General features: G+C 43.8%; 1 protein-coding gene across 1 annotated transcript in view; it reads right to left on the bottom strand.

Annotated features, from left to right (window-relative positions):
- The window catches only part of pmm1 (phosphomannomutase 1), a 22,418-nt gene extending 19,143 nt beyond the window's left edge, over positions 1-3,275 (bottom strand). Inside the window, exons 1-2 of the mRNA XM_074696300.1 lie at positions 2,889-3,275; positions 1,756-1,873 (exon numbers count right to left, since the gene is read on the bottom strand). Coding sequence (XP_074552401.1) covers positions 1,756-1,873; positions 2,889-2,954 — 184 coding nt within the window. The 5' untranslated portion in view covers positions 2,955-3,275. The remainder of the gene's footprint in view (positions 1-1,755; positions 1,874-2,888) is intronic.
- Positions 3,276-15,563: the final 12,288 nt, after the last annotated feature.

Below are 15,563 nucleotides of genomic sequence, written 5' to 3'. Positions count from 1 at the left end.
CCTGACAGCAGATTACTGATCCAACCTTGAGCCCTACTATCAGAGCTCTCTGACTGCATCAGTCAGCTCTGAGGGGTCAGAAGAACATATACACACACTATCCATACATGGATGGTAGTATATCATATTATAATGTGGTATATGTTAATATATGATGTATGTTAATATATGATATGTGTTATCTAGAATATTTGATATATTATAAGTGCTCCTATTCTGGAGGGGTCCAGCTGTGACGTTCCTGGTTGACCCTTTACATGAAGCTGTTGGAATGTGTAACCACAGATTAGACTTTAATGAGGTCAGATACAGAGCAGCTTCTCTTCACATGTGTTATAAGTAAGAAGGAAACACAGTAGATATAAGATCCTATTGACCCCACACTGAGATGTTACCCTGCGGGGGGCACAGCATGGGTTCTCAATCTCAATGATTTTTACAGTGTTTAGTGTTTCTGCTAATAAATGAGATGTGTTGATGGGTTAGGATTAGGACAGGGAAGACAACAGGTCATTGTCATGGAGCATAAGCAGCTGGTCTGTGTCATTTAGAACACAGACAGTCTGTGCCCTCTGTGTAACATCTCAGTGTTCAGCAGGGTCTCATATCCACTGTGTTCCCTCCTCACTCACGGTTACAAAACTCAATCACAACAAAAAATTACTTTGCTGTAAAAACTTGATGAATTAAGATCAACCAACATCTTTTGTAGTTCTCCTGACCTTTTTTATAGTTCCGATTATTTGACACTTCATGTTAAATAAACTAAACTCAGTCAAAGCAACAAGATGTCTGAGTGAGTTGAATCGACTTTTTACAGTGTGTTAGCATCCTGAATGTGAGAGCTTCACCTTTCACACACTTGGCAGCGCCATCAAAACCACACACACAGCTCCTGGCTCAACACATCAGCATTCCTGTCACATCCTAATATTGACTGACAGATACAGCACGCTGAGAGTGGGACTCGTTGCATCAGTTTGTGTTTGCAGCAGATTGTGGAGGAACGTGAGAATCACTGAGAGCAATGACTCCACATCAGATTAAAACCACGCTCTGTGAGAAACTGCACCAAGAAATCCAAGAGGCTGGGAATGAGTCGGTCACTCATCATGAGTCAGTCATTAACCCAGATCCCCCCTGGTTAACCCAGAACCCCCCCTGGTTAACCCAGATCCCCCCTGGTTAACCCAGAACCCCCCCTGGTTAACCCAGATCCCCCCTGGTTAACCCAGATCCCCCCTGGTTAACCCAGATCCCCCCTGGTTAACCCAGCCCTGATGCATGTGATCTGAGAGCAGCTCTGCTCCTCCTCTCTCTGCTCCTACCACTGCTCCTACCTCTGCTCCTACCACTGCAGTCCTCCTACCTCTGCTCCTCCCTCTGCTCCTCCTCTTGGCTCCTCTCTCTGTTCCATCTCTCTGCTGTCCTCCTCTCTATGCTCCTACCACTGCTCCTCCTCTCAGCTCCTCTCTCTGCTGTCCTCTTGGTCCCTCTGCTCCTCTTCCTGCTCCTCCCACTGCTCCTACCTCTGCAGTCTTCCTTCCTCTGCTCCTACCTCTGCTCTCGTCTCTGCTCCTACCTCTGCTCCTCTCTCTGCTCCTCCTCTCTCTGCTCCTCTCTCTGCTCCTCCTCTCTCTGCTCTCTCTCTGCTCCTCCATCTGCTCCTGTCTTTGCTGTCCTCCTCTCTCCTCTCTCCTCTCTGAGCAGTGAGAGGTTTGACAGCCTGTAGTTGAAACAGGAAGTGCTCCTCACCGTCGTCCCCCTCCCCCAGCTGCTCTGCTATCTTGGAGTAGTCTGACCCTCCCACGATGCCGATCTTCACTTTCCTCCGCAGCGTCTGGAAGAACTGGTCCAGATCGGGGTCGATCTTCTGCAGAACACAGGAGAACACACACACCTTAACACACACACCTTAACACACCTAAACACGTCCATACTGTGTGTGTTATCTTTAGGATCTGTGTCCTGAAGTGACTGAAGCCTCGTCACAGACTCTGAACAGACCAGCTGCAGGACTGGTTCCTTAGGTGTCTGAATCTGGATCAGGTTTTTAATTTCTCCAGCGTATGGGAGCGTATGGGACAAGAACGCACAATACAGACGGGATTATGCAATATGAAGGAGCTGGCATGCTCTGCTCTGCTCTGCTCTGCTCTCTCTCTCTCTCTCTCTCTCTCTCTCTCTCTCTCTCCCACATACACACACACACACACACACACACACACACACACACACACACACACACACACACACACACACACACACTCATTAGTTACCTTGGATGAACCCACACATTCAGCCCACTGACCAAATAATGAGAGAAAAGTGATCCAGAGGATCAAGCCCTGCAGCTCAGGCCTCCTGTGTGTGTGTGTGCGTGTGTGTGTGTGTGTGTGTGTGTGTGTGTGTGTGTGTGTGTGTGTGTGTGTGTGTGTGTGTGTGACAGTAATGTGTATTAAACTGAGCAGACGTGAGGCTGAAGCAGCTCATTGACCGCAGAGACTAAAGTCTGTAGCTCTGAGAGCACAAACAGCCTCCATGTGTTCAGAGAGGACATCAACAGACATATACATTACCACACAGCCCCTCCCTCCCTGTGTGTGTGTGTGTGTGTGTGTGTGTGTGTGTGTGTGTGTGTGTGTGTGTGTGTGTGTGTGTGTGTGTGTGTGTGTGTGTGTGTGTTAGAGTACAAACACTGGTCACACTGGTGGAGTAAGACTCAGCTTTAAGTGTAGAATCGGAGGACGAGAGAGCAGCAGAGGACAGAGTGTGCTCTAAGAGACTGTTCTCACACACACACGCGCGCGCGCGTTCTATAATAATCAATAATTATTCATTAAGACCCGGTCTCAGTGAGTGTCCTGATGGACCGGAAGTGGTCTCACCTCTCTGGGCGCTGTTAAAGTCCCGTCCACATCAAACAGACAGAGGGTGCTCCTGTTGCTCTCCATGTCTCTGTCTGGGCTGCAGGTGTCAGAGCTCAGGTAAGAGCAGCTGCACGGTCACATGAGTAGAAATAATCCCAGGTAATCAGAAATATGAAAACCAGTCAAATCAGCCGGAGGTGCTTGGTTGTCAGTCTTTTTGATCGCGCTACAAGCCGCTTCTTCCTCCTCCTTCCTCCTCCTCTTCCTCGGCTGGGCTCCCGCTGGATCGGGTCGGTTCCGCGAGGCAGAGAGAGAGAGAGAGAAAGAGAGAGAGTGTGTGTGTTTCTACATCAAACACTGACACATACACACACTCGCAAATTCAGCGTGCAGGGCAGGAGGTGTCCGCTTTCAGGAGGAATGTTGTATCACACCCAGCAGCCAATCACGGCACAGTTACACAATATGACGTCCGGCAGTGGGCGGGGCGGTTCGTTCTTCATGAATGTCAGCAGAAAACAGCTGATTGACTCAACCTGCACGGAAACTCAGGATCCCCGGGTGACCTGATGGAGCACCCACAGAGTCCACCTGAGAACCTGAACCCTTTACATCCGCCACAGACTAAAGGAGCTTTATGTTACACAGGACCAGGACCAGGACCGGGTCAGCTCAGATACTGAACAGGGTCCAACACACACATCTACACATGAATATATACTGTCTGTGTGTACACACTTGTGTCCTGTGAGTCACTAAGACTCAGAGACTCAGATTACATCAGATTACATAATGTGGTCTAGTAAAAAGACCAGATTAAATCAGTTAGATTCACGTCATGGTTCACCTGGACTAGATCAGGTGGACTGAACTGCACTAGAGCATTTGATTCACATGGATTAGAAGGATTCCTTATAATACACTGGATTAGATTATGGAAAAGCAAATTATTTTAGAGTTGAGCAAACAAAAATAATCTGGTTTAAACACCAACACCAGCCCAGAAACAACACCAATCCTCTGGAAACCTGTCCAACCCTGACCTCTTGATGTGGTCCCTTAGCTTTGTATTTAATGTTCAGAATAAAACAAGCAGCTGCAGCAGAGCCTCATTTCACCGAGTCCACCACCAGGGGGTGGAGCGGAGCTGGGCCCTTCTATGAAAATGATTGCTTTCCTGTCCCTGCATTTTTCCATCAGGAAAAACACTTCAAGTTGCTTTTTTAACCTTTTATTAACATAGTCTCCATACAAACATCAAGGCAAAACTCAAAGTGTTCAACGTATTTGGTCAAGTATAATAATACAGCAATTCTGCAAAAACACTCTTCGAGAAATCTCAAGTGTTTTGTGTATCTCTCTAAATTCTGACCAGTATGTCTTTTTTTTAAGGCAAGCTATCAGAAGAGATAAAGGAGAGTGACTCTCACTTGTTTTTGATTTGAAGAGCTGAAAAATGAACATTTGATAAATGTAAAATTGAAGGATATTGTACATAAAATTTAAGAAATGGAAAAAAAAATACAATGAAAATCAGAATACAGCTCTCTTTTTTAATTTAAACAAAATTATTATTAAATTAAAAAAAGTCTCAATCATGCTTTTGGTCTCTTCTTTCTTTGATTAAATATTCAAATTAAATGGTCAAGTTACATCTCCAGGAAGGAGAAAAAGGCAGAACAAACATTTTTGATATGATTTATTAAACATATAAAAATAGATTCAGCTTTAATTCACATTGATGTATAATGGTTAGTGGTTAACTGTTATGACATCATGTTTTACTTGTTAAAAAAAAACAAAAGATTCAAATGAAACATTAAAAATTGCTGACGCAGCTGAGACAGAGGTGGTGCCGCTCAGAGAGAGACGCCTTGAATGTTCAGGAGGTTTAGAAATATGAACGGACCATACAAAGGGAAATAAAATAGAAGATCTGACTGAAAAACTGAACAACCCTGTTTACAGAGGAGGGAGGGTGACTCCAACAACAAACAGCCTCTAAACTTTCTCCAACACACACATAACAACATGTTTAACCGGAGTAAACAACATGTTTACAGGACACACTCAAACTGTTGGATGTTAGGGCAAATGTTTGTTTGAAATTAGGTGTTTAAACACAGAGAAACTGGAAACTCTCAGTTTGGGTAAATTTTTCTGAACAGGACGCTGAGTTTACAGAGTCTGAGCAGAAAAACGTAAAGACATTAAGATGTGATGGTAGCAGATGGACGGTCCGTTCAGAGATCATCAAACACACCAGCAGAGGCTGGAGATGAAAACTGGTCAGACACGGTGTCAGAGAGAGATGTACCTCTGAAAACAGTCAGCAACATGAGAAGAAGGTGTTCTCTGTCTGCAGGGGGCGCCAAACTCAACGAGGACAACTTCCTCTAACAGGATTTCATTTCTCAGACCTGACATACACACTTCAGTGTTTCAGTGTCTGTTACTGGCCTGCTTGCCTCCCTCTGATCTGACTGAACTGAGGTATTTATCCTGCGATGATTGGTCTGTTCCTTATCACCTGAGCTCACCTTGATGAGTCATGAAACTATTTCGACTCAGGCCGTTTTGCAACAGGTGTTAGGTTTAATACTGGCACCATAAATCACCTGAGTTTATCTTTCCTGCATTTCTCCCTGATCATAAATCAGGTAACAGAGACGTGATAATCTGAACAGAGCCAGGAGTTTGACCCATTTAGTCTCACACACTCACACACTCACACACACTCACACACTCACACACACTCACACACACTCACACACACACACACACACACACACACACACACACACACACACACACACACACACACACACACACACACACACATATCAGAATAAGTTTGCAACAGATGGCGTTGACCCTGTGTGTGTGCGTGTGTGTGTGTGTGTGTGTGTGTGTGTTCGTGTGTGTGTGTGTGTGTGTGTGTGTGTGTGTGTGTGTGTGTGTGTGTGTGTGTGACTGATATTGAACAGAGTGAGAAAAACAAAGACAGTCCAGTCTCTACATGCTGATAAGTCAAACATGATGATAACTAAAACATGCTGATTAATGGGGACACACTCTCTAAGGGGAATAATCATGAACATTAATAATAATCTTTGGCTCCCCATGAGTACAGGGAGCATTAGTTGAGCATCATATTATCAAATTATGCTCCTGCCTCAAGTTACAGATAAAAACACATTAAAACTAGCTGGGATTAATGACACAGTGATATTGTGGTGAATATTAATGGTTTGTTAATGCGTTGAGCACTGGAAGCATTATTTGATGGGGGGGAATTAAGCTATCAAAATATGCTCCCCCTACAGTTTTGATTTTGAAAAAATCAAAGATATTTTGAAAAAATAGGAGAAAAGTAGGCCCATTTTTTAACATGGTTACGTGAGTGCAACCAGACACATCTATGATGGGCACAGCTAAACAAAAACAGTGGTAGCAAAATTTGACAAAGCAGGAAAAATAAATATATGCATCCATCAGAAAACGCATCAGAAGCAAAAGTTGACAAGGCAGCAGAATCTGGCAGAACACTGGTGTTTTCAGTGGAAATGCTGGCATCATGCTCTGCTTTGGGTATGCCCATCCAACAGTCTAACAGTCTAACAGTCCAACAGTCCAACAGTCCAACAGTCCAACAGTCTAACAGTCCAACAGTCTAACAGTCCAACAGTCCAACAGTCCAACAGTCTAACAGTCCAACAGTCCAACAGTCTAACAGTCCAACAGTCCAACAGTCCAACAGTCTAACAGTCCAACAGTCCAACAGTCCAACAGTCTAACAGTCCAACAGTCTAACAGTCTAACAGTCCAACAGTCCAACAGTCTAACAGTCCAACAGTCCAACAGTCCAACAGTCTAACAGTCCAACAGTCCAACAGTCCAACAGTCCAACAGTCCAACAGTCCATCAGTCCAACAGTCTAACAGTCCAACAGTCTAACAGTCCAACAGTCTAACAGTCCAACAGTCTAACAGTCCAACAGTCTAACAGTCCAACAGTCCATCAGTCCAACAGTCCAACAGTCCATCAGTCCAACAGTCCAACAGTCCAACAGTCCAACAGTCCAACAGTCCAACAGTCCAACAGTCTAACAGTCCATCAGTCCAACAGTCTAACAGTCCAACAGTCCAACAGTCTAACAGTCCAACAGTCCAACAGTCCAACAGTCCAACAGTCTAACAGTCCAACAGTCCAACAGTCCAACAGTCCAACAGTCCAACAGTCCATCAGTCCAACAGTCTAACAGTCCAACAGTCTAACAGTCCAACAGCCTAACAGTCCAACAGTCCATCAGTCCAACAGTCCAACAGTCCATCAGTCCAACAGTCCAACAGTCCAACAGTCCAACAGTCCAACAGTCAAACAGTCCAACAATCCAACAGTCCAACAGTCTAACAGTCCAACAGTCCAACAGTCTAACAGTCCAACAGTCCAACAGTCCAACAGTCCAACAGTCTAACAGTCCAACAGTCCAACAGTCCAACAGTCCATCAGTCCAACAGTCTAACAGTCCAACAGTCCAACAGTCCATCAGTCCAACAGTCTAACAGTCCAACAGTCCAACAGTCCATCAGTCCAACAGTCCAACAGTCCAACAGTCTTACAGTCCAACAGTCCAACAGTCTAACAGTCCAACAGTCCAACAGTCCAACAGTCTAACAGTCCAACAGTCTAACAGTCCATCAGTCCAACAGTCCAACAGTCCAACAGACCAACAGTCCAACAGTCCAACAGTCCAACAGTCCAACAGTCTAACAGTCCAACAGTCTAACAGTCCAACAGTCCAACAGTCCAACAGTCCAACAGTCCAACAGTCCAACAGTCCATCAGTCCAACAGTCCAACAGTCTAACAGTCCAACAGTCCAACAGTCCAACAGACCAACAGTCCAACGGACCAACAGTCCAACAGTCCAACAGACCAACAGTCCAACAGTCCAACAGTCCAACAGTCCGGTTGTTAGGATGGTGGTGATCTACGTGTTGAGCTTGTGCTGCTCAATCTGCTTTATCTGTGACTGTCTTTAACTAAATGAGCATCTGTTGCTCCACTTCTGCTCTTAGCATCCACCAACACACCAGATGATCTGCCCAACTCTACTTCAGAGGAGATCTACCAAAAGCTGCTTCTGGACAAGACAGTTATAGGGCCATCTACAGACCTGGCAGGCCAACTACAGCGTTATCAGTCCCCCAGCTTTTCCGTGTAAACAGAGATTTTTTTTCACTGTGCTTTTGGGCTCTAGGGTGAAAACGGGGCCTCAGTGATGTATTCCTGTCTCTCTGTCTGGGTCTAACCTCAGTCCCCGTTCTTCCTGATCTAACAGCTTTAACCTTTATTTAAAGGGTCATTCCAGCTCTTTCTTTCTCATACCGTTTATAATCCACAAACCAACATTTGTCAGCCACTCTCTAAACTTCTCAGGGCCTCCTTATCTCTGAGCGTCCTGCTCATTTGCTCCTCACTTCTGAGGTCAACCTTTCCTTTAAAACCAGAGGATCTTTAAGGTGTCAGGGTTTGCATCAGGTCAGCTGAAGGTCTCCATTAAAGCAGGCCTCTTATCTGCCTCCCTGAAGTGTTTACCTGAACCCATTTTCACAGACCAACACTCAAGTGCCGTTTAAGCGCTCACTGGCTGTCAGCGAGGCAGGTGGAGGCCATAAACCTGTGCTTTGTTCCTCTCAGCACCTCCTGTTTTCTTTTCCTGATGGAGCAGTGGGCTGGGATGACACTGAGCCTCTTCACTTCAGCCTGTGAGGGGGTTAAAGCGCTGTGTGCCCCACACCAACCTCGCTATGACCACGTCACACGCCTGTTTGTTCAGGAGGTTTACGGCCTGTGAGGTGGCAGCTGGACAGGAAGCTGATGGATGATGAAGTAAACTGGAAAGGTTCAAAGGAACAACCGTGTACCAAACAGGTCTGAGTTTCCTGAAGCAGAGGAAAAACACACAGCATAGCTTTAATCCCTGATTCTCTCACACACACACACACACACACACACACACACACACACACACACACACACACACACACACACACACACACACGCATACACACACGCACACACAGCTTCATTTAACACACCAGAGAGAGAGAGAGAGAGAGAGAGTAGATCAGAAATGATCCAAACATGAGTTTTATTGTGATGATAGTTCTTTAAAGTCCCCTTATCAGCAGCTTACAGACCGTAAACTGTGGGAAAGACCAACGCTGTATGAAGTGACAGAAGAAGAGTCCGACAGGACACAGTTAGACCTGAAGAGACCACTGCACGGGGTTTACACACTGAACAAATAACACAACAGTACAACAGTACAACAATATAACATAACAATACATCAATATGAAAACAAAACAACACAACAAAACATCACATCAATACAACATAACACAATCATCAAAAACAACAACAATACAACAATACAAAACACAACAGTCATAAAACAATACAGCAAAACAACAATGTACAACACATCCATACAACACAACACCAATACCAGAAAAGAATAGAATAGAATAGAATAGAATAGAATAGAATAGAATAGAATAGAATAGAACTTTATTTGTCATTGCAACAAGTGCAACGAAATTGCAAAAGTCCTTCAGTCAGTGCAAAACAGTTAAACGTGCAAAACAGCTGCCATGTTCAGGTGCATTAATGACATGAGGCAAGTGTTATATTGTAATTATTTGACGACACATGAGGTAGTGACTTTAGCCTTTGTTCAGGACCCTTACTGCTGTTGGGTAGAAACTGTCTCTGAACCGGTTTGTCCTTGTAGTGATTGACCTGTACCGCCTGCCTGACGGTAACAGATTAAACATGTGGTGTCCTTGGTGAGAGGGGTCCTGGGTTATTTATTTATATTCCAACCTTTCGGAGGCAGCGGGAATGATGCAGTTCTTCCAGCGTGAGGAGAGGGCAGTCGGTGATGTTTTTAGCTGTGTTGATGATCTTTTGCAGTGACGTCCTCTGAGCCGCTGTGCAGCTGGTGGACCACACACAGACAGTTCACCAGGATGCTCTCGATGGTGCACCTGTAGAAAGACACAAGCAGTCTCAGGGGGATGTTGTTCTTCCGAAGCACCTTCAGGAAGTGCAGTCTCTGCTGGGCCTTCTTCAGTCGCTCAGAGGTGTTCACAGTCCAGGTCAGGTCCTTCTCTAGGTGGACTCCCAGAGAGCAGAAAGTCCTCTACCCTCTCCACACATTCCCCGTTGATGTGTAGGGGTGGAATGTCTGTTTTAGTCCTCAGATAGTCGATGATCAGCTCCTTGGTCTTAGCTGTGTTGAGGAACAGGTTGTTATCACTGCACCACCCAGTCAGCTGCTCCACCTCAGCTCTGTATGTATCCCCCCCAGAGATGAGCCCCACTACTGTGGTGTCATCGGCAAACTTGATGATGGTGTTACTGGGGTGTGCAGAGGTACAGTCAGCTGTGTAGAGGGTGTAGAGCAGAGGGCTCAGCACGCAGCCCTGGGAGAAGCTGATGCTGAGGCTGATGTTGCTTTGACAGTTAGTCCTTTCAAAGCAGTCCTGCAGCTGCTCAGAGGCATCATCAGGCCGGGTTGTGATCCTCCTTCTGGTTCTAGGGGCAGTTTTCTGAAGGGGGGTGTATGCAGGGATCATGAGCAAGGACACGTGGTCAGACTGGCTCAGGTGTGCTGGCTGTTTAGCCTTGTAGCCCAGCTTGATGTTGGAGTACACCTTGTCCAGTGTATTAGCTCCTCTGGTGGCACACTTGACGTGCTGATGAAACCTGGGAAGCACCGTTTTAAGGTCCACATGGTTGACGTTCCCTGCTATGATGAGTGCTGTCTACTCTGCTGCTTGCTGATGCTGCTGTGGAGCAGTCTGTTAGCCGTGCTAGCACTAGCATCGAGCGGGATGTACACAACAGTCACAAACACCACCAGTAATCCCCGGGGAAGGTAGATGGGCCTGCATTTAACAGTCACATAGTGACGCGGAGCAGTGGCTGTCCACAGTCACCGTACACCAGTTGTTGTTTATGTACAAACTCACACCTCCTCCTCTACTCTTTCAGAGGGGTATTGCACAAAAGTAGGATAAATACATCCAAGGTAAATGAGCAGACGCGGCTTGAATAAGCCTAGTCGGCGCTTTCTTGGATTAATTGGTTGCACGTTTGGCGAGCCAGGATGAAAAGACCGGGCTTAGTCAAGCCAGGTGTGGATCATTTGGATAAGTGCGCGTTCACAGCCTCCGTAAGAAGACCACGAGACCGATCACAGAATCACAGATTGAAAATGGAACAAGGACGTGCATCTTTCTTCACACGGGGCGAACAGGCAATACTTCTTCAACTATATGAAGAAGTAAAACATAATCCACAAGAAAGGTAACACGAGTGTGGTAAAAAAAAAAAAAAAAAAAAAAAAAGGAGAGGGAAAAAGCCTGGCAGTTAATAACGGACCGGCTTAATGCGTAAGTAGCGTGAACATGTACAATTAAGAAACTGTACTCCACACACTGTTATAGTTTAAGGATGTGGAGCAGATGACTTTTCAAGTCCGCTAATTAATACTTGTGTTTTTCTTTAATGTGGCCCATAGAAGTGCATGTTACTCAGGTTATTTGAAGTATAATTAAGTTCAAAGAAAATTTCAACTCTGTGTCAGTGTTATCTATTGAATCAATTTATCTCATGTTGTGTTCTGTTTCATCCCTCATCTGTCATGAAGAACAAACCTGTCTGACCAGAAAAGAACCTGGCAGCAGGTGAAAACCAAATATAAAAATATTCTGCAGTCTGGTAAGTTACTTATGCGTAGCCCAAAGAGCAATTATCAAACGAAGTGATAAATTTGTTGTCTGCTGAGAATAATTTTCTGTTCGATTTTAGCCGTGAAAAAAAAGACACATCAAACCAGCACAGGGGGTGGCTCAACAAGCCAGGACCTGACCCCAGCAGAGGAGCTGGCACTCAACTTAGATAAAGGGAGGCCAGTGATGGAGGGGATCCAGGGGGGGCTGTGACAGATAGTGATATACATATTAATTAAACCTCTGACAGCAATTTGACAAGCTGTCTTTATTAGTATTGCAATATAACAGCAGGGCTGAAAATGAGACCGAATGAATGAATAGAAAGATTGTTTAAGTTAAATAGTGGAGTCAGAATGATGTGGGACCCTTTCACTCCTAAAGGTGGAGTCCTAAAATAGGACAAATTTCCTATTTTCAGGAGACAGTTAAGACAAAATTATATCCTGTCTGTTGTATTGCTGTTCATTTCAGTAATGTATTTAATTTTCCTTTGTTTCTCCTCTTTCTCATTCTGTAGGTATAGAGTTGTTTTTTATTTATTTATTTATTTATTTTTTACATCAGTTTGGTTTAGTACCAATTTCAGTAAGGCCTGTTTTTTTTCCATTTTCTTTATAATAATTTTAAACATTTTATTGTAGGACTTGTATTAATAAAGAAAGGATTCTCAACTGTCTGTGTTAAAAGTTATTTTTGTTTTCATATAATCTGTGCAAATAAATAACACTAAAGTCAACCAGCAAATGCACTGACTACAGTTGTAAGATTTGGTTGCAGGATGATTAAATGATGTAATGTGTAGAAAAAGCCGTTCTATCCTGCCGATTTGCTGAATAGCCCGCTAGCCTGCTAGCTCGCTAGCTCAACAGCCGAGTCTGATACGGATGAGTTTAGCCAAGATTCCGTGATCAGAATAATGCAGCTGTCCTTAACGATGTTAATAACTACAACCTGGAGTCTCAGTTTATCCATTTTGTTGGCGAGGGACGTGCATTTGAGAGAAAAATGCTTGGAAGCGGTGGTTTGTGTGGTTGATGCCGAGTAAGCATGGCCCTGCAGCCCCACTTCTGCGTTGTCTCTCGACGCTGCCTATGTCACCTCTCCCCTGGCACAGTGATCCACAAAGACCCGGGAGTTCTTGCTATGTCCGTTGGAATTTTGTGTGAATTAATAAGTCAGAAGTAACGCTCTGTGTGACCTCTTGACCTATCTGGAACAGTTAGTGTCTATCATACCTGGTCTTAAGATCGTCTACTAGTCTGTTTTCAACAGACTAGTAGACGATCTGAGAGAGCTGTAAGCTGCGGCTGTTGTGAGCGCCACCATGGTAACATCACATGATAAGTGAACAATGCAACAACTCAACACTACAACAATATAAAAACACAATACAACATCAATACAAAAAAAAAACTCAATATGGAAACAAAACAATACAACATGGCACAATACAAATACACAGCACTGCAATACAACAACACAACAATACAACATTGCAACAATTAAAAAAACAACAAGAATACAACACAACTCAAACAACACTACTACAGAACAATACAACACAACAATAGTACAATACAACACAGCAGTGCAAATATACAAAATAATAATAGAATATAACAATACTGCACAAAACATAAACAACACAACAACAATAATACAACATAAAATATGTAAACAAAAATACAACATAACATCAATAAATACGTTAGTACAATAATGCAGAAATGATACAGAAAAGAAAACACATTTTACAAATATACTATATTTTTCCGTTGTTGGTCATGGACACCAAACTTTTTGTGTCTTCAGAGATATTTTTACTACTTTTCTCCTGTGTTTGTCTGGAGATCCTACATGTAACCATGGCTGCATTGTTGCTACAGGTCATTGTGAGCAAAGTCAGACAGGTTTAAAAACAGTTTTTCCCCATAGCCATACGGACATTAAATCAGACACTTGAATAACTGTAACCATATTTGTGTGTATCTGTATCTGTATTGTGTTGTGTGTGTTGTAATGTGACTGACACTGGAATGTCGAGCATGAAGTGCTGTACCAAAGACAAATTCCACCAACCCTGTTGTGTGGCCATTAATAAATAAATGAATGAATGAATGAATGAATGTGAAATTAGCTGTTAGCAGCCTGTAGCATGTCAATGCTAACTAGTGTAGGGCTTGATGATTTCCCTCGAGCTGAGGAGGAGGAGGTGAGGACAACGTGCTGGTTCTCAGATGTGAGCTGGGAGGTGACAATGTGGACCTGTCCTTCCATCCATCGTTGTTGGGAACGTGGGATCTAATTCCGGTGGGGTGGACGAGCTAGCCGTGCTAGCCCAGCGGCAGAGGGGCTGCCGGAGGGCAGAGTGGCATTGTGCTGTTCACGGACGTGGCTGACTGAGCTGACATCGGACGCCGGCGCCACATTAAAGGAGCTTCGTCTGCTGTGGGCAGACAGGATCCAGGAGACAGAGACTGAACAGACTGCTGGGGAGGCTCAGTCCTGGACCCTGTGGAGGTGGAGACTGGCTGGGCTGGAGAGTGGTGAATGGGATGTCGTCATCTATTTTCTTGTGGACCTTTTTGCACTTTCTATACACTTTCTTACTTTTGTTTTCTTGATTGCTGCTATGACTCCTGAATTTCCCCTTGAGGATAAATAAAGTATTTTCTATTCTATTCTATTCTATTCTATTCTATTCTATTCTATTCTATTCTATTCTATTCTATTCTACAACTGAGATTTGATCTATAGGTTGATCAGTCAGTTAAACTTGTTGATCTGACAGTTAATCTTACCATTGATCTGATGATACATCTAAGGTTTGATCTGAAGGTTGATCTGAAAGTTGATCTGAGGTTTATATGAAGGTTGATCTGAAGGTTGATCCAAGGTTTGATCTGAGGATTGATCTGAAGGTTGATCTGAGGTTTATATGAAGGTTGATCTGAAGGTTAGTAAGAGGGTTGATCCAAAGGTTGATCCGAGGTCTATAATAAGGTAATCTGAAGGTTGATCTCAAAGTCAATCTAAAGGCTGTTCTGAGGTTAATATGGAGGTTGAGCTGTGGTTTGATCTGAGGTTTGATCTGAAGGTTAATCTGAGGATTAATATAAAGGTCCATCTGAAGGTTGACCTGAAGGTTGACCTGAGATTTGATCAGAGGTTTAATCTAAATGCTGATCTGAAGGTTCATCCGAGGTTTATATGGAGGTTGATCTGAAGGTCAATCTGAGGGTTTTTATGGAGGTTGATCTGAAGGTTGATCTGAGTTATGATCTGAAGGTTGATCTTAAGGTTTATATGGAGGTTGATCTGAAGGTTAATATGAGGTCTGTTGAGGTTGATCAGAAGGTTGAGCATAAGTTTGATCTAAAATTTAAGGTTGTTGATTGAAGGTTGTTCTGAGGTTGATTTGAGGTTGGATCTACAGGTCCATCTGAAGGTACATCTGATGGTTGATCTGAAGGTCATTCTGAAGGTTGTTCTGAGGTTTATGTTTAGGTTGATTTAAGGTTTTATCTTAAGGTCCATCTGAAGGATGGTCCGAATGTCAATCTGAAGGTTGATATTAGGTTTATATTGAGGTTGATCAGAAGGTTGATCTGAGGTCTATAAAGAGGTAATCTGAAGGTTGACCTAAAAGTCAATCTGAAGGCTGTCCTGATGTTTATATGTCGGTTAATCTGAGGTTTGATCTAAAGGTTCATCTGTAGGCTTATTTAAGGTTTGGTTTGAAGGTTGATCTGAAGGTTGATCTGAGGTTTGATCTAAAGTTCCATCTGAAGGTTGACCTGAAGATCAATCTGAGGTTATTATTAAGGTTGATCTGAAGGTTGATCTGAAGGTCAATCTGAAGGTTGTTCTAAGGTTCATATGGT

This window comes from Halichoeres trimaculatus, unplaced genomic scaffold (genome assembly GCF_033239565.1).
Source record: "Halichoeres trimaculatus isolate MK-OKI-2021-1 unplaced genomic scaffold, fHalTri1.1 fHalTri1_scaffold_20, whole genome shotgun sequence".
Taxonomy (NCBI): domain Eukaryota; kingdom Metazoa; phylum Chordata; class Actinopteri; order Labriformes; family Labridae; genus Halichoeres; species Halichoeres trimaculatus.
Note: the sequence above shows the minus strand (reverse complement) of the source record. Positions and strands in the feature narration are given on the sequence as shown.